Source organism: Portunus trituberculatus, chromosome 17, assembly GCF_017591435.1.
Source record: "Portunus trituberculatus isolate SZX2019 chromosome 17, ASM1759143v1, whole genome shotgun sequence".
Classification (NCBI taxonomy): domain Eukaryota; kingdom Metazoa; phylum Arthropoda; class Malacostraca; order Decapoda; family Portunidae; genus Portunus; species Portunus trituberculatus.
Window position 1 is genome coordinate 11,215,896 of NC_059271.1, and position 25,178 is coordinate 11,241,073.

General features: G+C 36.5%; 1 protein-coding gene across 1 annotated transcript in view; it reads right to left on the reverse strand.

Annotated features, from left to right (window-relative positions):
* The window catches only part of LOC123504864 (mucin-17-like), a 75,544-nt gene that overhangs the window by 814 nt on the left and 49,552 nt on the right, over positions 1-25,178 (reverse strand). The window contains exons 15-20 of the mRNA XM_045255768.1: positions 25,164-25,177; positions 24,690-24,878; positions 23,775-23,889; positions 22,806-22,879; positions 6,574-6,636; positions 1-759 (exon numbers count right to left, since the gene is read on the reverse strand). The exon at positions 1-759 is cut by the window's left edge and continues 814 nt beyond it. Of these exons, the coding sequence (XP_045111703.1) occupies positions 460-759; positions 6,574-6,636; positions 22,806-22,879; positions 23,775-23,889; positions 24,690-24,878; positions 25,164-25,177 (755 nt within the window). The 3' untranslated portion in view covers positions 1-459. The remainder of the gene's footprint in view (positions 760-6,573; positions 6,637-22,805; positions 22,880-23,774; positions 23,890-24,689; positions 24,879-25,163; position 25,178) is intronic.

A 25,178-nucleotide genomic window follows, 5' to 3' on the forward strand; every position in this document is an offset into this window, starting at 1 on the left:
AATAAATAAATACATAAAAAAAGAAACTGAGAAATGCACTATAAAATGAGACTGCCATAGTCACTATAAATAGAAGTGTGTGGTAAATGAAGTTTATAAGTTGTGGTAAAAACTAAAAAGCAAATAAATAAAATAATGCAAAAAATTAATTAATAAGTTGGTTTATGGAGAGGGCAAAATAGCCACTTACACATTTACATTGTCTAGTGAGTTTCCCTTTGCATTGCATCTGAGAACTAACAGTCTGTTACTAAACTAATATTAACATTAATCTAAGATTAAAACCAGACATTAAATTCTAGATTAAGTTAGTTTAGTAAATGCAGAACACATTTCTAAAAAATTGTTGTGAAACAAAAGAATCAAATTCACCACAATTGTCTGCTGAGCTATATTATAATAGAAATTCTCATTTATTAACATTTGTAAGGAACTATCATACAAGATCCAGTAACCTCCTCATGATGTCACAAAATTTGTATCTTCTTTGCGGACAATTTTTCTTCCACGAGAGCTGGTTCCTGCCATGAGGAGAATGCTGGTAGGTAAAGGAGGAATGGGTTCAGGCTCAGCAGAGCATTGACCAGTGTTCACTACTATTTTCTGTGGACGGCCAACTTTCCTTTTTCTCTTCCTGCAGACTCTTTTCACAGGCTGTCGTTTCACTTTCTGTTGAACTATTTTCTCTCCTCCACTTTGTGGGGATGAGGGATCAGGCAGGGGGCTTCCCTCATCATAATCAATGTCAAAATTACTTTCCTGTAATGAACAATTAAAAAATATGTATGAAGAAATATGTATGTATGCATGTATATATACGTGTGTGTGGAGAGAGAGAGAGAGAGAGAGAGAGAGAGAGAGAGAGAGAGAGAGAGAGAGAGAGAGAGAGAGAGAGAGAGAGAGAGAGAGAGAGAGAGAGAGAGAGAGAGAGAGAGAGAGAGAGAGAGAGAGACCTATATGCAAGATGAATATAAGAACATATTAAAATGAAGAAAGCCGCAAGAGGTTGTCAGGCCTACATGTGGTAGTCCCTGTATGTGCAAAGCTACTTAAATTCATCTATCATCCCCATCCATAAATTTGTCAAACTTTCTTTTAAAGCTCCCTATTGACTCAGCACTAACATGATTTCTGAGTCCGTTTCATTCATCAACCACTCTGTTAGAGTTCAAGCTTAAACCCATTATTTTTTGTTCTATCCTGGTTACTGCTCTGAAGAACTATGCTCATGTTTTCTTTGTTATAAACCCCATACCACTAAAATACTTCTATCAGGTCACCTCTTAACCTACATCTCTTACAGGAATGCAAATTTCATTTCTCCAATCGTGCTTAATAGGGAATATCCCTCATCCCCCTGTATCTTTTAAGACATTCTCCTTTGCAGTAATTCTAATAGATCTATATACTTCCTATAATGTAGGGATCAAAACTGTACCACATAAAGGCGATAGCATCAGAATCTGACCCAATTAATTAATCTACCTCTTTGTCATATGCAAATTTACTGATATCACTATTAAGTTCACTATCCAAGTCATTAATATATATATATATATATATATATATATATATATATATATATATATATATATATATATATATATATATATATATATTAGAAATAACAATGGCCCTAAAACTGATCCCTGTCACAGCCTACTAATTACTTGACCCCACTTGGAATTAGAGCTGTTTATTACTACTCTCTGCCAGTTATCACCTAAGCACAACTTTATCCATCCTAATATTTTTCTCTCTATCACCTTTCTCAAGAGCCTCTTATATGGTGCCTAATCAAATGTTTTACTAAAATCTAGGTATAGAATGTCATAACTATCTCCATTATCTGCCACCTTGTAAACTTTCCCTTTGTAAAGGGTGTAACACAAGTTTCTGCAAATACTGCTAGCAACAAAAGTACAAGTCATTCTAAGTAGAAAATGTTCCAAACACATATGCACTTTGAGGTTTTGTTTAGCAGTGAGGTGTAATTAAATTGTGGCAGGGTAACATACAACAGTTGTGTCAGCTAGCTGTCTTATGTAGTAAAAATACCAGGTAAACATATATTCAATCTTACTGTAAGTGTGTGACATTTTCAAGTTTTCTCATATATATGAGTCAAATTCATACAGTACAATCTGAATACCACCATCTTGGCATGAAACTTGCAAACAGCTAATTTGCTACTAGCCACATTCTTTCCTCCTCTCCATTCCAGCAGGCTGGATGTCATGTAACCTATTATTTTCTTTGTTGAAAATTACAGCCATGGGTAATGTTAATTTGTAAATCACTTGTGCATCATAAGTACTCGTCTCATTACAGGATACTGAAATATCATAAAACTTGTAGAAATAATAATGTCTGATTATGAATTTGTGAGTACTTCAATCATTTCTACAAGTTTTGGAATATTGCACTATCTTATAATGAGATGAGAAGCATTGATGATAATTTACCAAAAAAACATTTCACAATGTTAACATGGTTGTAATTAATGACTAATAAAATAATAGGCTATATGATGCCCTGCCTGCGGATAAGGTCACTGGTGAGCGTGCGATTGGGCAGATGTCTACCCATAGGTTTGAATCCCACCACATACCACTTTGAAGCTATGCCATTTGTCGAGTGGTTTAAAGTTCCCTACATGTCACCATAATACCCACGTTCCAGGTGGTGACACCAAATATGAGCTTGGGTGGTGGTATGGGCCTCATATGGGTAACACTATAAATTAAATTACCTGTGCCACTAATGAATGGAAGCTGAAGAGCACTTCCCACATATAGTCTTCAAGTATGCCTACAGGTTATATAGGCCATAATATATATATATATATATATATATATATATATATATATATATATATATATATATATATATATATATATATATATATATATATATATATATATATATATCTATATCTATATCTATATCTATATATATATATATATATATATATATATATATATATATATATATATATATATATATATATATATATAACACACACACACACACACACGCACGCACGCACGCACACACACACACACACACACACACACACACACACACACACACACACACACACACACACACACACACACACACACACACACACACCCCCGAAGCACAAGATCGCATAGTAAAAAGCTGAGATAGGGAAGATGTCTGAGAGATATTAAAAAATATAGTTTCCCGCAGAGATGTATTGAGACGTGGAACAGTTTAGATGAAGAAGTAGTGTCTGCAACGAGTGTGCACACTTTTAAAGTAAGATTGGATAAGTGTAGATATGGAGACGGGGCCACATGAGCATCTATATACAATACAAATGTCCATTGGGGAAGAACGATCATGTGGTTATGGAAATGCAGATGGCAATAACACAGCGAAGGAAAGATGAGACATACAGGAGTGGTAGATTGAATTATAGAAAGATGGACACAGAAAGTTTAAAAAATTATTTCAGAACATTAGATTGGGAGATGCTACAAATCAGAGAAGTGCAAAAAAAAAAAAAAAAAAAAAAAAAAAGATTTTTATGAAATATTATAAAGGAGTTATGAAATTTGTACCAAAGTATAAACCGAGAGAGGAAGGAAGAAAGGATTGGTTTAATGCAATTTGTGTTAAGGCTAAAGAAAAGAGAGATGTGGCTTGGAAAAGATGGAAAAAGAGCAGGAATATACTAAATAAGGAGAATTATAGAGTGGCGAGAAATGAGTATGTGAGGATAAGGAGGGAGGAAGAAAGAAAATTTGAAAAAGATATTGTAGACAAGAGTTATTGTAGACAAGAGTAAGGAACATCCAAAATTGTTTTACAGGTTCATAAATGGTAAACTTATAAAGAGAGAGTCCATTGAAAGGTTAAAAGGAGAGCAAGGGATAGTAGATGACCCTAAAAATATTGCGGAATTGCTAAATAATAGGTTTCAACAAGTATTTACTAAAGAAACAATGTTTGTAAAGCCTCAGAATGTAGAAAGAAATGTGCACATGGATGACATTAAGATACCTAAAAAGGAGTTATATAAAATGTTGGAGGAACTTAAAGATGATAAAGCGATGGGACCAGATGAAGTTTCAGGCAAATTATTGAAGGAATGTAGAGAAGAATTGATAGATCCATTATATGATATTATAAGGTGCTCATTAGAAACCAGGGAAGTACCGGTAGAGTGGAAAAGAGCTGAAGTGGTGCCCATTTATAAGGGAGGCAGTAAGGAAGAGCCTCTTAACTATAGACCTGTGTCTTTAACAAGTGTGGTCGGTAAGATTTGTGAGAGGGTGATAAAGAAATATTGGATACGGTTCCTGGAGGATCATAAGTTATTATCGGATCATCAATTTGGCTTTAGGAAAGGGAGGTCATGTGTAACAAATCTACTAAGCTTTTATTCAAGTGGTTGACAAAATACAAGAGAGAGGGATGGATGGACTGTGTATATTTGGATTTAAAAAAAGCTTTTGACAAGGTACCGCACGAGACTGCTATGGAAATTAGAGATTTATGGAGGACTGAAGGGAAAAGTGTTAAAGTGGATGGAAAACTACTTGAGATGGAGGGAGATGAGAATGGTAATAAGGGATGCAAAGTCGGACTGGTTGGTGGTGGAGAGTGGAGTCCCACAAGGTTCAGTGCTGGCACCAATACTTTTCCTTGTCTATATTAATGATATGCCAGAGGGAGTAAACAGTTATATTAATTTGTTTGCGGATGATGCAAAGTTGTGTAGGTGTGTGAAGAGTGAAGAAGATTGTGAAATTTTACAGGCAGATCTGGATAGGATTTGGGAGTGGAGCAAGAGGTGAGAGATGGAATTTAATCTGAGCAAAATTCATGTGATTGAGATGGGGAAGAGTGGAAGACAGCCAAGAGGGTCATATAAGATGGGTGAAGGAGTAGTGTTGAAAAAGGTGGAAAAGGAAAAGGATCTGGGAGTGATAATACAAGACCATGGGCAGTTTGAGGCTCATATTGACAAGATGTTTGGAGAACATATAATCTGATTAGAAATATTGGATAAGCCTTTCATTATATGGATAAAGTAATGATGAAGAAATTAATTAGTATGGTAATTAGACCAAGATTGGAATATGCTGGGGTGGTTTGGTCCCCTTATAAAAAGAAGCATAGAAGGAAGTTGGAGAGATTGCAGAGAATAGCAACAAAAATGGTTCCGGAATTGGCAGAAATGACCTATGAGGAGAGATTAAAAGAAATGAATTTGCTTACCTTGGAACAAAGAAGAGAAAGAGGAGATTTAATACAGGTTTATAAACTGTTGAATGGTCTGGATGAAGTGGATAATGAGCAAATGATGTTGAGAGAGGAAAATTTAAATAGAACTACGAGATCGCATAGTAAAAAGATAGCCAAGGGAATATGCTTGAAGGATGTGAAGAAATATAGTTTCCCACAAAGATGTGTGGAGGTGTGGAATAGTTTGAGTGAGGAGGTGGTGTCAGCGAGGAGTGTGCATAGTTTTAAAGGAAGGTTGGATGTGTGTAGATATGGAGACGGGGCCACACGAGTATGATACCCAGGCCCTGTAAAATTACAACTAGGTGAACACACACACACACACACACACACACACACACACACACACACACACACACACACACACACACACACACACACACACAGATTGGAATATGCAGGAGTAGTGTGGACCCCTCATAAAAAGAAACACATATGAAAGTTGGAGAGACTACAAAAGATAGCTACAAGAATGGCTCCAGAATTTGAAGGAATGACATATGAGGAGAGACTAAAGGCTATGGATCTACCAACTCTGGAACAGAGAAGGGAGAGAGGGGATCTGATACAAGTTTATAAATTGATTAACGGAATGGATCAAGTGGATAATGAGAAACTGATCCTGAGAGAAGAATATGACACATTTGAAGCACAAGATTGCATAGTAAAAAGCTGAGAAAAGGAAGATGGTCTGAGAGATGTTAAAAAATGTAGTTTCCCGCAAAGATGTGTTGAGACATGGAAGAGTTTGAGTGAAGAAGTGGTGTCAGCAACGAGTGTGCATAATTCTAAAGAAAAATTGGATTAGTGTAGATATGGAGACAGGGCCACACGAGCATAAAGCCCAGGCCCTGTAAAACTACAACTAGATAAATACACACACACACACACACACAAAAAAAAAAATAAATAAATAAATAAATAAATAAATAAATAAATAAATAAATAAATAAATAAATAAATAAATAAAAAAAAAAAAAAATAAATAAATAAAAAATAAATAAATAAATAAAATAAAATTTAAAAAAATAAAAAAAAATCATTTCATACCAAGATGGTGCCAAGGAATATATTTAGACTGTAATGCATAATTTGGGAGAGAGAGAGAGAGAGAGAGAGAGAGAGAGAGAGAGAGAGAGAGAGAGAGAGAGAGAGAGAGAGAGAGAGAGAGAGAGAGAGAGAGAGAGAGAGAGAGAGAGAGAGAGAGAGAGAGAGAATGTCACCTTTCAGGAATCCTAAAAAGTTTCAATTTTTTTTTTTTAGTTTCCATATGAAACACAAGGGTGCACCTACCTCAACAACATTCTTCAAAATATCTTCCATAAGACGAAATGGCTGCCATGTACTTTCAAATGTCTGAAAATAAAAACAAATAAATCACAAGCTATAATCTGTTTCAAATTTGAGAAATCACATTTATAAATAAACTGAACATTAATGTTATTGTTTTAATAGCTTCTTTCCTCCTCTCTCAACTGAACTATAGGCTAAGCCTTCACCAAGCCTTCAAAACATAAGAGAATCTCCTTTTAAATAATGCAGACGCATTTGACAAAAAAAAACTTCTCTGCCAATGTTGAATAGATAGGAGCATGATTATAGGCTCAAAAAATCACATAACTATGCCCTCATACTATGACATAGCGTTACCTTCCTAATCCAAATAGGTGCATGACTGCAGGAGATGAAATGAAAAAAAAGTGCAGTTTTTTAAAGAATCCTTACGAAAACCTAAGATTTTTACTTTTTTTTTTAAGGTACTTTTTTTTTACTGTTCCTTAACAGATTTCTATTCCATTTTTTGCAGGTGGCTTGTGCATGGCTTTATGTGCACTAGTGCATAAGAAACTGCTTCACATTGCATACATGGAAGAGGAGAGAGGGTGCATCTCCATAGGGCATGAAGAATGGGGTATTTCCTATGGAGACACACTTTTTCAAATTGATCTTAGAAGGGCCTAAGTAACACTGATGAAAAGCCCAGCCCTTGTCTGTGTTCAGTATAAATAAGAGCCAGTTTTCTTCACTGTGTATGGAAATATGTCCTTTTGACTTGGGGTACCTCTGCCCTATGAAGATGCACTGCGCAAGACCAATGGAGAAGTGTGTCTCCATTGGTTTTACGCAGTGTGTCTCTTTAGGGCATTGTGAATGAGCACTTTTCCTTAAATATGTTCACCTAACCTAACCTAATCTAACCATTTTCTAAGGTGCATGAAATAAAAATTCACTTCTCTGCTGGCACTAAACAAATATGACTGGAAAACAACAGACTAAACAGGGGAAACAAAGTTTCGCTGCTAGACTTGTGTACACAGAGCATGATATATAGGAAGCCATAAGGAGGCATGAAGAGTAAGTAGCCTTGGCTCTGCATGTATGTTTTATATAGTATATTAGTCCTTTCTTCCACAATTTCAATTTTTTCCCTGAACGAAGACACAGGAAAGGACCAAAAAAAGTCAACACTGTTTTGGACAGAATATATGCTATATCTTCTAACAAGATGGTAGAGGAGTTTAAAAGACAAAGAAATGAAAAAGCTAGAAAGGAGGAAGAAAAAATGAAAAAGCGACTTGATAAAAAAGAAAAAAACAACTTGAAAAGCAGAAAAATCAACTTGAAACACATCAGAAAACTCCCAAAAATACGGCTCGTAAAAGAAAGACAAAATCAAGTAAGCCACTAAAGAAGAGTTGTCCACCACACATAACTGAGGATATAGCCAGTTCTACAGATGAGGAGGATGTACTGAGCATTCATGATTCATCGGATGATAGTATAAATTTGGATGATGGAGGTGAATTTGGCATTAAGTTACCATTGCAAGAACCTTCTATAAATTCATGGGTTGGGGTCAAAGTGGAAAGGTCTCATGCATCAACATCAAGCCGACCACATTCAGGCCAACCTTCCTTTGAAATATACATTGGGAAGGTCATTGACAGTAATGATGAAGGCATGACTGTCTCTTTCCTAAAGCAAAAAAATGAAACCTTCTATTTCTTCCCCGATGTAGAGGACAGCTCATGTCCAGTTTACAAGGATGAAGTCGTAGTTCTAGATGATCCTGTGACTAAAGTAATGAATTGTTCGATTGGATTTGTACTCCCTTCAGGTATTAAGTCTTCTATTGCCTCCTACTTTCAAAAGTAGCATAAGATTAATCCATCTAGTATTGTCATAAAATACTAATGAAGGAAATTGGCTTATTCTGTTAATTTCAAGAAATTCTTTGGATTGGTACAATGATCTTTTTTGTTATATAATATCAATGCCCATGCTACAAAGTTTGTTATAGAACCTAGAATTTTCACTTAAGTTTTGAAGTGATGAAATACTAATGAAGGAAATTGGCTTATTCTGTTTTTAATTTCAAAAAATTATTTGGATTGGTACAATGATCTTTTTTGTTTTATAATATCAATGCCTATGCTACAAAGTTTTGCTATAGAGCCTAGAATTTTCACTTAAGGTTTGAAAAGTACATTATTTTTTTCAGTATGCATAAGGTGAGGAATTTGTACCATTAAAAAAAAAAAAAAAAAAAAAAAAAAAAAAAAAAAAAAGCATAGGTGCGTCTCTTTAGGGCAAGGTGCGTTTTGTTAGGGTTTGCCTGCCTTAACAAGATGCAGCTGGTTTTTGTCATATATATCTTAACCAGTTACAGAAAAAAAAAAAAAAAAAAAAAAAAAAGATAACATGTGAAAGTATAAGTCTTTTGCTATTGATCCCCCCTACTCTCAATGTTTAATCTTGTATACACATGCAGTAATGATTTAAAGAAACATATCTATATGAAAAAATGCATCTCCATTGGTACGTGTACCCTACTTCCTTTACCAGACTCACTGACTACCAATCGCTGGTCTAACTTTCGTAAGCATCCTTTAAATATTTTTTTTTCTTTTGTAAGAGGGGAAACCTGGCCTACATTCATATTTATATGCCACTTCCTCCTAATAGTTTTCCAACACTTTACTTTTTTTTTTTAACATTGCAATACTTTTCTGATAGTGTCATGCAACCATAGTTGTCTGGTGCTTAATTCATTGAATCACTCACTCACTCCTTTCAGCCTTCAATTGAAAATGAACCAGAATTTGGTTTGATAAGCTGACCAGATCAGATGTGAAGCAGAGGATGTGACTATTCTAATATAGCAACAGAGACACACCAGTTTCTTGTCAAGATCTGTAATTTCAGTGTACTTGTGCAACAGACATTAAATAAGTGTGGCCAATGAAGATCTACCCTTCTACTCTTTGTCATTTTAATTTACTGTGTGTGTGTTTCACTGTTTGATCTGCTGCAGTCTCTGACAAGACAGCCAGACGTTACCCTACGGAACGAGCTCAGAGTTCATTATTTCCGATCTTCGGATGGGCCTGAGACCAGGCACACACCACACACCGGGACAACAAGGTCACAACTCCTCGACTTACATCCTGTGTGTGTGTGTATTTACCTATTTGTGATTACAGGGCCCGAGCCGTAGCTCTCTATGTCCTGTCTCTTTGTCCACACTAGTCCAATTTTTCCTTCATTTGACTGACACTCGCCGCACACACCACATCCACGCTCAGTTTGTTCCATGCATCAATACTCTGATACGGGAAGCTATACTTCTTGATGTCGCTCGTGCAGGAGTCCTTCAGTATTTTCTTTGGGTGTCCTCTTAGGTAATTACTGGATGCCATCGTGATCAGGTTCTTCCTTTCCAATATGTCCACTCCATGTACTATTTTGAACATTGTTATCATATCCCCTCTGACTCTTCTTTCTTCCAACATGCTTAATTCCAGCCTCTTTAACCACTCCTCATACGGTACCTCCTTAAAGTCTGGTATCATTCTTGTTGCTAACCTCTATACTCTTTCCAGTTTCTTGACATGTTTCTTCATGTATGGTGACCAAATCACTGATGCATATTCCAACTGTGGCCTAATCAAGGTGGTCAATATTTTATTTATCATGTTCCCATCCAGGTAATTAAATGCCCATCCTATACTTTGGAGCATGCTGTACGTTTTTCCAAATATTCTATTAATGTGCTTTTCTGGAGACAGATTACTCTGTGCAGTCACTCCCAAATCTTTTTCTTCACTGATTTCAATTACAGTCTTCCCCACCAGCTGGTAGTCTTTATATGGTCCATATTTACTTCTACCCATTCTCATTACACAGCTTTTGTTGGTATTGAATTCCATTTCCCACGTCCTGCTCCATTCATATATTTTGTCCAAGTCCTTCTGCAGTATATTAGTCATGCATATTCCTCACTCTCCTCATAATCTTTGCATCATCTGCAAACATATTCATATAACTTCTCACTCCCTCTGGCGTGTCATTTATATAGATCAGGAACATGATGGGACCAAGCACCGAACCTTAGGGAACTCCACTGGTTACCTTCCTCCACTCTGACTTCACTCCCTTCAATACCGTCCTCATTTCTCTACCTGTCAAATAATTTATCATCCACTCCGTCAGATTTCCCCTTATTCCTCCAATACTACTTAACTTCCACATCAATTTGTTATGTGGTACTTTATCAAATGCTTTTTTTAAGTCTAGGTATACACAATCAACCCATCCATCCCTCTCTTGTAAAATATCGACCACTCTTGAGTAGAAACATAGCAAATTTGATACACATGATTTCCCTTTTCTAAAGCAAAACTGTTTCTCACTTAGTATTTCTTTGTTTTCCAGGAACTCACACCACTTGTTTTTAATCACTTCTTCACATATATTACACATAATGCTGGTCAAAGAAACAGGTCTATAATTCAATGGTTCCATACGACATCCACTTTTGTAGATTGGTACTACATTTGCCCTTTTCCATTCTACTGGCACCTTTCCCGTGTTGATAGATGTTCTTGTTAAATCTAAAATTGGATCTAGCAACTGCTCTTGACATTCTTTTAACATTATTCCAGACACACCATCTGGTCCCATTGCCTTGTTAACATCTAATTGACTCAAAACTTTTGCAATGTCAATCTTTGTTACTATAATTTCTTGCATCCATCTTGTCACAGGTAACATCCATCGATTGAATTGTTTCTTCAGTGAATACTTTGCAGAAATTCTCATTCAATTTTTCAACAATGACACTTGTATCTTCATATATATAATCTCCAACCTTTAATTTATCAACTGTTTCTTTTTTCTGTAATTTACCATTAATTAATTTATAAAACATTTTGGGATCACTTTCACAATTCTCCACAATTCTCTGTTCAAATTCTTGTTGTGCCATTCTTCTCACTTGAACATATTTACTTCTTGCATTCCTATATGCTTTTCTCTCCACTTCCTCATTATTTCTCTTGTATTTTTCCCATGCCTTTTCCTTCTCCCTTTTTGCCTTGTCACAGGTTTTGTTAAACCATTGATCTCCCTTTAAGATTTTCTTAGTATATTTTGGCACAAAGTTTTCTGCGGCCTCACTATATATTTCCATAAGTTTTTCATATTTCAACTGCATGTTTGTTTCCTGGTACATTTTGGACCAATCCACATTTTCAAAGTACAGGCAACCCCCGTTTAACGAAGGGGTTACGTTGCTAAAAAACACTTCGTTAAGCGAAACTTCGTTAAACGAACCAATTATAACAAGTATAACCCCTGATTTGAACTTCCATTGAGAGTAAGCAAAGTGAGAGTGCATCATAGTACAGTAAAAGGTTTAATGAAAGTAAAAATTATGAAGTTAAATATTTAGGCAGTTTAATTTAAGTCATTATAATGTACACTAATGTATGTATGTACATAACTTTATAATGTTGATGATCTTAACTTTATGAAGGGAGGGAGAGTGAAACGGGAAATACACTAACCGGCAACCTGTGGAATGTAAACAAAGTGCGCATCATGGTACTGCAAACAAAACTTATGTACCACATTTCCACAAGGCTTTCCATTTTATCCATTGTAGAGTCATGAGTTCTGGTGGTTCTTTTAGCTTGCAAGGAAGATGAGGTCTCACTAGCCTTCTTAATAGAGTTTCTTGACTTGAAAATAGTAGACAGTAGATGGAGTCAAACCATGGTGGGAAGCAATGTTATTAGTTTTCTGGCCTCTCTCTTGTCTGTGAATAATACCCAGCTTCACTTCGAGAGTAAGACACTTCCTGGTCTTCTTAGGAATGCTAGGCCACATTGCAGGGTGTTTTGGTGGTAAGTTGAACTAAGAAAGATGAGCTGCTGGTGACGCTGTTATGTTTTGACTGGGCAGTGACTGGTGCGTGTGATCTTGATCTTGATCTTGATGCTACAGGTGACACAGAATTTCTTCTGAGTCAGGCCTTTGTATCGGCAGAGCCAGTGTTGTCCACGAGAGGCTAGATCTTGATCTTTATTCTATAGGTGTCTCACGATTCCTCCTGAGGCAGGCCTTAGTACCAGCAGCTCCTGATGTATTCAATAGCCTGTCAGCTTGCATGATACAGTGGGGCTTTCAAATTTTGGAAAAAAATTACCTGGATAAAACTTCGTTAAAGCGAGTTTGGTGTTCGTTAAACGAGCAGATGGTAGTAAAATGAAACCTTCGTTATAGCGAAATTTCGTTGTGTGAACCTTCGTTAAACGGGGGTTGCCTGTAATTTCTCAACTCCTTATATCTTCCTTTAGCATAATTTAGGCATTCCTCCTTGTATCTAACTTCATTATCTTTGCTGAACCCCACCTTTACCTCAAATTTCAATAATTCATGATCACTCTTCCCCAAAGGACACTCATACTCAATCTTATTTTCTAGATTTACTCCCTTTGTGAATATCAAGTCCATTCTCGACGGGACATCACCCTCCTTCCCCTTGTTGGATGCCTCACCCACTGTGTCATCAAATTTCCCACTGCATAATTTAATAGCTGCTCACCCCATTCCCCACTTCAAATTCCTCCCAATTGACGTCTTTACAGTTGAAATCTCCAACTATAACCATTTTTGCTTTCTTTGCAGCTTCATTTCTCATTCTTTCCAATGTGCTTTCCACCATACTATTATACTGATCATTTGACCATGCACTTGTTTTTGGTGGTACATACACAGTTACAATATTGATATCTTGCCTTCCATCAGTTACCACCACATCCACCACTTCTTCCTCGTGTGTATTTACCTATTTGTGTATTACAGGGCCCGAGCTAAGCTCTCTGTGTCCTGTCTCCTTGTCCACTCCTGTCATATCTCTCTTTTATCTGATTGACACACACTGCATCAACGACATCACTGCTCAGTTAATTCCACTTATCAATACTACGATGCGGGAAACTGTACATTCTCACGTCATTTAGACAGATGTCTTTTATAAGTTTTTTTCCATGTCCTCGGAGATAATTACTTGTGGTCACCTTTATCAATTCTCTATCCAATATGTCAATCTTGTTCACCAATTTATTCATAGTTATCATGTCTCCTCTTGTTCTTCTCTTTTCTAATGTGGTCAGCCCCAGTTTCCTCAGTCTTTCCTCATAGTCTAACTCCCTGAGTCCTGGTACCATCCTTGTTGCCAGCCTCTGTACCCTTTCCACCTTCTTCACATTTTTCTTCATATGCGGTGACCAGATGCAAGCTGCATATTCTAATTGGGGTCTTATTAAGGTGCATAATATCTTCTTCATCATTCCTTCATCTAGGTAGTGGAATGCAAGGCCAATATTTTGAAGCATGTTATATGTTTTCAAAAATATCTTGTTAATGTATTTCTCCGGTGACAGAGTGTTTTGCACGGTTACTCCTAAGTCTTTCTCCTCATTGGTCTCTTCAATTTTCTCATCACCCAGCCTGTAATCCCTGTTTGGTCTGTATCTACTTCTTCCCATTTTCATAACATGGCTCTTGTTTATATTGAATAGCACCAATCGCTATCTGTGTAGTTTTCATTGTTCGCCAGCTGGTCTAATTCACAAGTTGGTCCTGCCTATCGCGCAGAACTGTCGCTCTTGTGGAAGCCCTATTAAAAAAATATATATACAGATATTCATGCCTACATACCTCATAATATAAACGTTTGGTTATTTATCTATGTGTCTGATTGAAAATGACATAAAAATATGCAAATATATGTTCCTAATGGTGCAAAGTATGGATGTACCAGTGTCCCAAATATGCAAATATATGTTCCTAATGGTGCAAAGTATGGATGTACCAGTGTCCCATCAAAATATTTTTTGTAAGTCTAATAGTACATATATACCTTATCACAAAATTGTCAGAGTTTCTGCATAGGATAATGCTCCACTCAAAAAGCGTAGAACAAATATCACTGAGTAGCATTTATAAAAAACCAAACTTCGGAGTCTGTGCCGAAATAACCTGGCCAACATTACCGAAACCGAACTTTCCTAATTGAATCACAACAAGCGAACTTGGTATGACTTTTGATCTCAGAAAGTTTCTCAGAGTTGTCACTGTCCATTTTCTAAGTTCATCCTCACTAATATCCATAGTGTTATTCCATAGTGAAGTCGTTGTGTAGCGAGTGTCGCGATGGCTCTTAACACGCTAGATTTGTTTACGTTTCGATAGAACAATCTCGGTGCATGTCAGACAATATCCTCTATACTGTTAATTTCTTAAGACTATTAATTGTTGTGATTTTCTGTATGAATATAATTCATATTAATATTTATGGAAAGAAAAAGGCATTAAAACTACGCTTTACCTATTAATGATCTTTTCTATTTTTTGTCCCAGAAATGGAGATGGTAAAGAAGAGCGCTCGACATATATATAAACATTTCCACTTTTTTAGCTTATATGCCACGAGTACATTCTTAGAAAGATTATAACTATTTTATTAAACCATTTAATATTTACAAAACGTGCAGAAATGTATGTTCCAGTTGACCAACTTGCTGTGAAATAATTAACCCATCTGGCGGTTGAAGGCACCTACATAGCAGATCGCGATCGGTCCCATTCCATCTGCCACTCTTAACTCCACTCATATATTTTATCAAGATCTTCCTGTAGCTTGTTACAATCTCCCACATTCTTTACTCTCCTCATAATTTTGGTATCATCCGCGAACATATTCATGTAACTGTCAATTCCTACTGGCATATCATTAACATAAATCAAAAACATGATGGGACCAAGCACTGACCCTTGTGGAACTCCACCGGTTACCTTCTTCCACTCGGACTTCCTTCCCTTCACCACTGTTCGCATTTCTCTTCCCACTAAGTAATTTTTCATCCATTTTGCTAGTTTATCATTTACTCCTCCCATTTTCTTTAGTTTCCACATCAGTCTATTGTGTGGCACTTTATCAAAGGCCTTTCTCAAGTCCAGGTAAATAGCATCCACCCATCCCTCTCTATGTTGTAGTATGTCAGTCATTCTTGAATAAAAACATAATAAATTAGATACACACAATCTTCCTTTTCTGAAACCAAACTGCCTTTCACTCAGAATGTTTTCACTTTCTTGATACTCACTCCACTTAGCTTTAATTACTTCTTCACATACTATGCACAATATACTAGTCAACGATACTGGTCTGTAATTTAACGGTTCCATTCTACTACCATTCTTATATATAGGCACAATGTCAGCTCTTTTCCACTCTTTCGGGACTATTCCTGTTCGTATGGAGGTTTCCACAATATCAAATACGGGGTTCGACAATTGATCCTTACATTCTTTTAGCAACCTTCCAGATATGCCATCAGGCCCCATTGATTTATTAATATCCAAATTGCTTATAATTTTCCTTACATCTTCTTTAGTAACCATGATGTCCTGCATTTGCTTTATTTCCATAGGCTCTTCTCCTATAAAATGCTCCTCCTTTGTAAACACTTTGCAAAAGTTGTCGTTCAAAATTTCAGCTATATCTCTAGCATCCTCATATACTTCTTCCCAATTTTTTACCTTTTCTATTGCCTCCCTTTTATTTAGTTTTCCATTTATGAATTTGTAAAACATTTTAGGGTCACTATCACAGTTTTCCACCACTCTGTTCATATTCCTTTTGTGCTGTTCTTCTTACTTCAACATATCTATTCCTTGCTGTTTTGTAAACTTCTCTTGAAAATACATCACAGTTTTTCTTAAGTTTCTTCCATGCCTTTTCTTTGTTCTTTTTTGCTTCTTCACAATTTCAATTAAACCACTGTTTATTATTTAAAGTCCTCTTTCTGTGATATGGCACAAACCTCTTCACAGCAGTTATATACATCTATAAATTTATCGTATTTCAATTGCATATCCCCTTCCTGGTATACCACGGACCAGTCAATTTCATTAAAGAACTCCCTCATATGGTTATAATTTGCCCTAATATAATTTAATTTTTCCTTCCTGTGTTCCACAATCTTATCCGTGCTTATTTCCGTATCCAGCTCAAAGCTTAGGACATCATGGTCGCTTTTCCCCAAGGGACATTCATGCTCAATTTCTTCTTTTAAGGAGATGCCCCTGGTAAATACCAAATCCAACCTTGCTGCAACATCTTGTCCCCTGCACCTTGTTGGTGATCTCACCCACTGTGTCATCAAGTTATTTGTTGCTACGTTTAACAATTCCTCTGCCCACTCACCACCGTTCACCACTTCATAGTCCTCCCACACTATTTTCTTACAATTAAAGTCCCTGACTATCATCACTCTATCCTTTCTGATGAGTTCCTGCTTCATTCTGTCTAGAGTATTTCTCATCATCATTTCATACTGTTCATATTCCCAAGCACTGGTTTTGGGTGGTATGTATACTGTTATAATATTAATGCCTCTCTTACCATCTGTTATAAGCATACTTATCACTTCCTCATTTCCCTTACTATAGTTCACCTCCTTCACTATCAGATCTTTCTTAGTAAGAACCATTATACTACCACCTCCTTTATTTTTTCTATCATTTCTCCATACTTTGTAGTGTTTTACATCAAACCAATCTAGCTTTATTTCAGGCCTCAACTTTGTTTCCACCACACACATTATGTCCGGTTCATTGTTTCATAGGTAATCCATACATTCTAGCCTCTTAGACAGAAATCCATCTATATTCGTGGAAATCACTTGAATTCCATTCCTAGTCTCTTTCTTCCATGTTTCTGTCAGTGTAATGTCTATTCCGTCTGTTTTATCCACCACTTCTTCAGCCTCCCTTTTCTCACCCTCCAAAAAAACTTGGTCTTTTCCTCCTCGGTTCTTTCTTCATTCCTCTCTCTCACCTCAGTTACAAGCTCTTTCATTTTCATCTGTTTGTCCTGTGACATATTTCTTCTTATGTAATTTTTTTTTTTTTTTTTTTTTTTTTTTTTTGTGTATTCACCTAGTTGTAATTTTACAGGGCCTGGGTATCATACTCGTGTGGCCCCGTCTCCATATCTACACACATCCAATTTTCCTTTCAAACTATGCACACTCCTCGCTGACACCACCTCCTCACTTAAACCATTCCACACCTCCACACATCTTTGTGGGAAACTATTTCTTCACATCCTTCAAGCATATTCCTTGGCTACCTTTTTACTGTGTGATCTCGTAGTTCTATTTAAGTTTTCCTCTCTCAACATCATTTGCTCATTATCTACTTCATCCAGTCCGTTCAACAGTTTATAAACCTGTATTAAATCTCCTCTTTCTCTTCTTTGTTCCAAGGTAAGCAAATTCATTTCTTTTAATCTCTCCTCATAGGTCATTTCTGCCAATTCCGGAACCATTTTTGTTGCCATTCTCTGCAATCTCTCCAACTTCCTTATATGCTTCTTTTTATAAGGGGACCAAACCACTCCAGCATATTCCAATCTTGGTCTAATTACCGTACTAATTAATTTCTTCATCATATCTTTATCCATATAATGAAGGCTAATCCAATATTTCTTATCAAATTATACGTTTCTCCAAACATCTTATCAATATGAGCCTCAAACTGCCCATGGTCTTGTATTATCACTCCCAAATCCTTTTCCTTTTCCACCTTTTTCAACACTACTTCTTCACCCATCTTATATGACCCTCTTGGCCGTCTTCCACTCTTCCCCATCTCCATCACATGACTTTTGCTCAGATTAAATTCCATTTCCCACCTCTTGCTCCACTCCCAAATCTTATCCAGATCTGCCTGTAAAATTTCACAATCTTCTTCACTCTTCACACACCTACACAACTTCGCATCATCCGCAAACAAATTAATATAACTGTTTACTCCTCTGGCATGTCATTAATATATACAAGGAAAAGTATTGGTGCCAGCACTGAACCTTGTGGGACTCCACTCTCCACCACCAACCAGTCCGACTTTGCATCCCTTATTACCGTTCTCATCTCCCTCCATCTCAAGTAGTTTTCCATCCACTTTAACACTTTTCCTTTCAGTCCTCCATAAATCTCTAATTTCCATAGCAGTCTCATGTGAGGTACCTTGTCAAAAGCTTTCTTTAAATCCAAATATACACAGTCCATCCATCCTCTCTCTCTTGTATTTTGTCAACCACTCTTGAATAAAAGCTCAGTAGATTTGTTACACATGACCTCCCTTTCCTAAAGCCAAATTGATGATCCGATAATAACTTATGATCCTCCAGGAACCGTATCCAATATTTCTTTATCACCCTCTCACAAATCTTACCGACCACACTTGTTAGAGACACAGGTCTATAGTTAAGAGGCTCTTCCTTACTGCCTCCCTTATAAATGGGCACCACTTCAGCTCTTTTCCACTCTACTGGTACTTCCCTGTTTCTAATGAGCACCTTATAATATCATATAATGGATCAATCAATTCTTCTCTACATTCCTTCAATAATTTTCCTGAAACTTCATCTGGTCCCATCGCTTTATCATCTTTAAGTTCCTCCAACATTTTATATAACTCCTTTTAGGTATCTTAATGTCATCCATGTGCACATTTCCTTGTACATTCTGAGGCTTTACAAACATTGTTTCTTTAGTAAATACTTGCTGAAACCTATTATTTAGCAATTCCGCAATATTCTTAGGGTCATCTACTATCCCTTGCTCTCCTTTTAATCTTTCAATGGACTCTCTCTTTTAAGTTTACCATTTATGAACCTGTAAAACAATTTTGGATGTTCCTTACTCTTGTCTACAATATCTTTTCAAATTTTCTTTCTTCCTCCTCCTTACCCTCACATACTCATTTCTCGCCACTCTATAATTCTCCTTATTTAGTATATTCCTGCTCTTTTCCATCTTTTCCAAGCCACATCTCTCTTTTCCTTAGCCTTAACACAAGTTGCATTAAACCAATCCTTTCTTCCTTCCTCTCTCGGTTTATACTTTGGTACAAATTTCATAACTCCTTCTTTATAATATTTCATAAAAATCTCATATTTTTTTGCACTTCTCTGATTTGTAACATCTCCTCCCAATCTAATTTTCTGAAATAATTTTTCAAACTTTCTGTGTCCATCTTTCTATAATTCAATCTACCACTCCTGTATGTCTCGTCTTTCCTTCGCTGTGTTGTTGCTATCTGCATTTCCATAACCACATGATCACTCTTTCCCAAAGGACATTTGTATTGTATATCTCCACATAGGTACACTTCTCTTGTTAACACCAAATCCAGTCTAGCCGGTTCATCATCTCTATATCTAGTATTTTCCTTCACCCTCTGTTCCATCATATTTTCCATCATTAGATTAAGAAATCTCTCTCCCCATGCTTCCTCTCCAACACCACTTACTAGATTTTCCCAATCCACCTCCTTACAATTAAAATCTCCTACTAGTATCACCTTTCTTTTCCAGATAATACACTTTCCAAACTCTGTAAAGTATCCTTGATCATATTGTCGTATTCCCTTAATGTCCAAGAATTTGTTTTAGGAGGTACATAGGTCACCATGATTATTAATTCTTTTCCATCACTTTTTATCCTTATGCTTATCACTTCTGCATTGTTCTTCCCATACCAAACCTTATCCACATTTATTTATTTCTTCGTCATAATCATAACTCCTCCTCCACCTTTACTCTCTCTATCCTTTCTCCATATATTATATTTATTATCCAAATTTACCTTTGTTTTTTCATGTAATTTTGTCTCAGTCAAACACACTATATCAGGCTTCTCCACCATCATATAGTCTTGCAATTCCAATCTACTTGACAGTATCCCATCTATATTAGTATACATTACGGTCCACCCACTGCTCCCTCTAGGGGTTCCTCCGCATTCCTTCTTTCCACATACCACTTTCTGACTCTCTCTCCTATAACTCTCCAAAAAAACTTTTCTCTTTCTTCTTCAGACCGTTCATCATTTTTCCTTCTCGCCTCTTCCAACAATTCCTTATATCTTCTCCTCTCTTCCTCATTTCTATTTTTTCTTACAAACACCTCTTTACAACCTTCTACCTCTCTTAACTTTGATGTTCTATATAGGATATCCTCCAGATTGTTGTGACTTCAGTACTACTTTAATCGGTCTGCTCACTCCCTCCTTATACGGACCCAGTCTATGGATCTCTTCCACTTCTTCTTGTAGGTCTTTTTTTCATCATCATTTAGATTTTTGAACAGATCTCTTACCGTTTTAATTCTTCCTTAATTCTCTTAGGCTTATATGTTATATTTTGTTCTTTCATCCCAAATATTAACACACTCTTCTTCTTTTCTGCTATTTCTCTTATCAATGTTTCCTTATTCTTCATAACATTAACCAGTTCCTTGGACCTTTCTTTTTTGTCTTCCTTCAACTGATCTTTAATTATTTCTTGTAATCCAACCATCTCTGCTTCCCTCGACTCAGTCCATTGTGTTTTCTTCAGTTCCCATTCCCTTTCAAACCTTTCATTCTGCTCACTGATCATTTCCTTAAAGTCATCTTTCTCCTTTACTACTCTCTCCATTTTCTCCTCCAACCGTCTCTTGTATTTTTCAACCTCCACTCTCAAGTGTGCATTCTCATCCACCAATCGTTTTTCATTTTCCTCCAGTCTCTTAACTCTTTCCTTCAAAGCCTTGCAGAATTCTCTATCCTGCTCCTCCTCACTCCTCTGAACTTTTAATTCCTTCACCAACTCCTCAAATCTCTTCTCCAACATTACCAATCTACCCTGCATTGTTGCTCCTGTTGAAGATGGACTCATGCTTTGATTGGCCACTTTCGGTTTTGCTCCCTGGGCCTCATCGGCATATTTTGAATTTGGTAACTTATTTCTTACCGGTCTATCCATTTTATTTCACTCTTCCTGGGAGCATGTGGGTGTGTGGTGGTGTGCACTGGGGGCCAGGCCTGGTAGCTACGTGTGTGTGGTGGGATGCGTTGGCGGCTGTTATGGCTGGCCTTTGTGTGGTTCCCGCTCTGTCGTTTGGAGTGCAGAGGTTCTCACACCTCCGATCACTCTTATGTACACGCCACCAGGCTACGTTCACTCTGTACACTCGTTCACTCGCTCTGGTCGCCCTTTAATACCAATAACGATTCTCACTCAAGCACATTGCTTAGCGTGTGGAGTGTTAGTTAGATGCCACTCTGAGTAGGAGACACGTCCGCTCTCCATGGAGCGTGTGTGTGTGTGTGTGTGTGTGTGTGTGTGTGTGTGTGTGTGTGTGTGTGTGTGTGTGTGTGTGTGTGTGTGTGTGTGTGTGTGTGTGTGTGTACTTATGGGTGTTCATATGGTATAGACATATTATGAAAATATCTATGGAACAAGGATTGGTATAAACAGAAAACAATCGTGAGAAAATATATATTAAAGTGGCTTCAATGACCTTTACAGAGTATTTATCCACAACTGAATGAATAAGGTGTGAAAGAGGATACTGATTGGTGCAGCAGGAGCAGAACTTGTTTCTACTGTCAAGTCCTGATACCAAGGAACTTGTTATATTGCACAACTGAGCCTTGCAAAATGCAATCAATAAGGATTGCTCTTGATTCCCTTGAGACAGAGTTTAAGATGTAAGGGAATACTTGCATGAGAAACCTCATCAAAGAGGTGCTGGCTTACTACATAGGTAGGGAGTAATGAATTCTGAGCTACAAAAGTTTATCAGCAGGATTTCTCAAAGAAATCAGTTACGTTTGCATTTACAAACACATACATAACTTTTGTAAGGAGCATTAAATGAAAATGCACCATATCAGGAGGCAATGGCGTAGTGGATAAGGTGGTGAGCACGGGATTGGGGAGATGTCCACGTGTAAGTTTGAATCCCACCACATACTGTTTTGAAGCTACGCCATTTGTCGAGTGGTTTAAAGTTACCTACATGTCACTATGATATCCAGGTTCTAGGTGGTTAGACCAGATGCACTTGGGTGGTGATATGGGCCCTAATACAGGTACCACTATAAATAAAATTGCCTGCACCACTAATGGACGGTAGCTGAACAGCGCTTCCCACACATACTCTTCAAGTATGCCTACAGGTGCTACAGGCCATAACATTAAAAAAATAAATAAATAAATAATAATAAATAAAAAAAATAAGTGAAAAGAATGTTTTATATAGTTCAATGAAGATGTATTCACAAAGACCTGAAGGAGAAGAGACACACACCAAGAAGATAATACATCCAAGTAACACTTACATGTTTGGCTGTTGGATTCTGCATGTTTTCCTTCACCCAATTTCTCCACTTTACTTTTATCTCTTCGGTACTGTCTGAAAAATAAATACATTTAAGTTAATACAAGTGAAGCAAAATTTATATCAACACATTTCATTAATGTCTGTCACCTAGTGTAAGTCACTATCAAAGCCACCTTCAAGATTAAATAGTGTGTCCAATTTTGGATATATTCAATTATATGTTATCCTTTTTATAGAAATATAATATATATCTGATATCAAACACTCTTTTCATGGATGTCTGCTCAACCTCCACATGGGGAATACATAAAAGACCAAACAATCAATACTAAGGCACCATAAATCCCTCAAAGTTTGATTGTGAAAGATGCAACAGGACATCATTTAAGCTCCTGCAGATGGTTGTGACTACGGCAGGCCTAAAGAACAGTAATTCGTGTTGTGCCTATATCAACAGCAGCCGTTGCTTTTATTACTAATTTGGATGAGACACCTCTGTTACAAAGCTAACAATCTCCACACCACCTACCATCTGTAAAACAACATTCCTTGGGAAAATTTTAAAATGACAAAGCCCATCATTAGATACAGAAAAGAAAAAAAAAAAAAAAAAAAAAAAAAAAATGAAAAACTAAAAATAAAAATAAATAACAATAATAATACAGATATAGTAGCAAGGTGAAGAATATCAAATCCTACATTAAAATATCATAACAAAAAATTGTTGAAAAATAATTGCAACAAGAGAGATTTAAAGACTGAAGTAATAACAAATTGAATGAAAGTAACTACATAGATACAGAGTTGCAGGAATCATGGGGTATGTGCATGACCAGAAATTACCAAAATCCATCACAGTTCCAACACTTCATCACTATGAGTGGCAGCTCCTTAAGGAAATATAGGAGGACAAGAAACAGATATATAAAGGTGAAAGAATATCATCATAGTGATACAAAAATCTTACCTCCAATAATTCCTGCCAGGTGTTTTATAAGGGAACTCCTTTCACTGCGAACTCTTTCCTCCTCCACTATCAGACGGTGTTCATCACTTCTTAATATTTCACAAACTATTGTGCCCTGCAAGTCAAAAAAATATTTAGAATGAATATATCATTAAGGAAATTCTGCATTCTTGTCACAAGGGTGGTGAAGGAGTTGCTATTTTAATCTAAGGTCTCCACCTAAAATGTGGAGAGGTAAATCATTGTAAGAACAGTAAATAAGACTATATTTTTCTATTTATATGCACCATCACCAAAATCACTAAAAAACCAAGTTGAAGCCAGTCCCAAAGTCAACCCACATGCATGCAAAACCTGTACTTAATTTAGATTACAACCAAAAATGAATGGAACCTGTACTAACCATTGCTGACATTTTCCTTAGAGGATAGATATCCTGCACTCTACAGTGAGCCTAAAAAAAAAAAAAAAAAAAAAAAAAAAAAAAAAAAGACAAACAAGATGATAAGGAGCCTTAATTTGACCCCAATCACATATAAAGGTTGAAAAGATATTTTGAAATTAAAGAAGTTGAATTCATTTATTGCACCAATATATCAGAAACTAATATCACATTAATTAATTGCACATAAAAAAAAAATCAAATGATAAATATGCAAATAAGTAAAGAATTTGTGTTTTCAACATGTGTAATATTAGATATAAAGAAAACTAATTAGGTATTTGTCTCATTCACATTCCACAGTGATTCTGATCATGTTAAGACTTTACAAATGGCATCAAGCAAGAAAAACATTAGTACACATTTATATTCCATCAAATGAATCCTGTCCCTGATAACACATACCACTAAAACACCACACATGCACACAAGCCCAACACCATCAAGCAACATGCACTCTTAAATGCACTTACTGCATTGAGAACTGATTTCTTAGGATGTACAAGTGTGTTTTTCACTAAAGGATTTCTTGGTACTCTAACAATAACATTCTGGAGGTACAAAAAGAGATGTCGCATCACTTTTCTCCTCATCCTTTCTAACTTGTTGTGAAGTTCTGAGTTTCGTTCGTCGTTTTGGCCTTCATCATATAGCACTTTTGCCTAGGAAAAAAAAAAAAAAAAACATTCTGAGCAACAAATCCAATATGAGACAAATGTTCATAGTTCTTTTAGTAACCGGTTTACTTCAATTCATATTTCAGTTCCTCTTCTTCAGCTAAATGGATAAAACCCTGCAAGAGAGAACCAGGACTGAAGGGCCAGCCATTTGCTGGGTAAGGACAGGGAGAAATAGGGATGTAACCTCTAGATACAGGCAACCCCGTTTACATCAAACCTCACCTTCTTCCTGCCTCACATCCTCTTAAATTCTTAACTAAATTTTACAATTTCTCTACTACC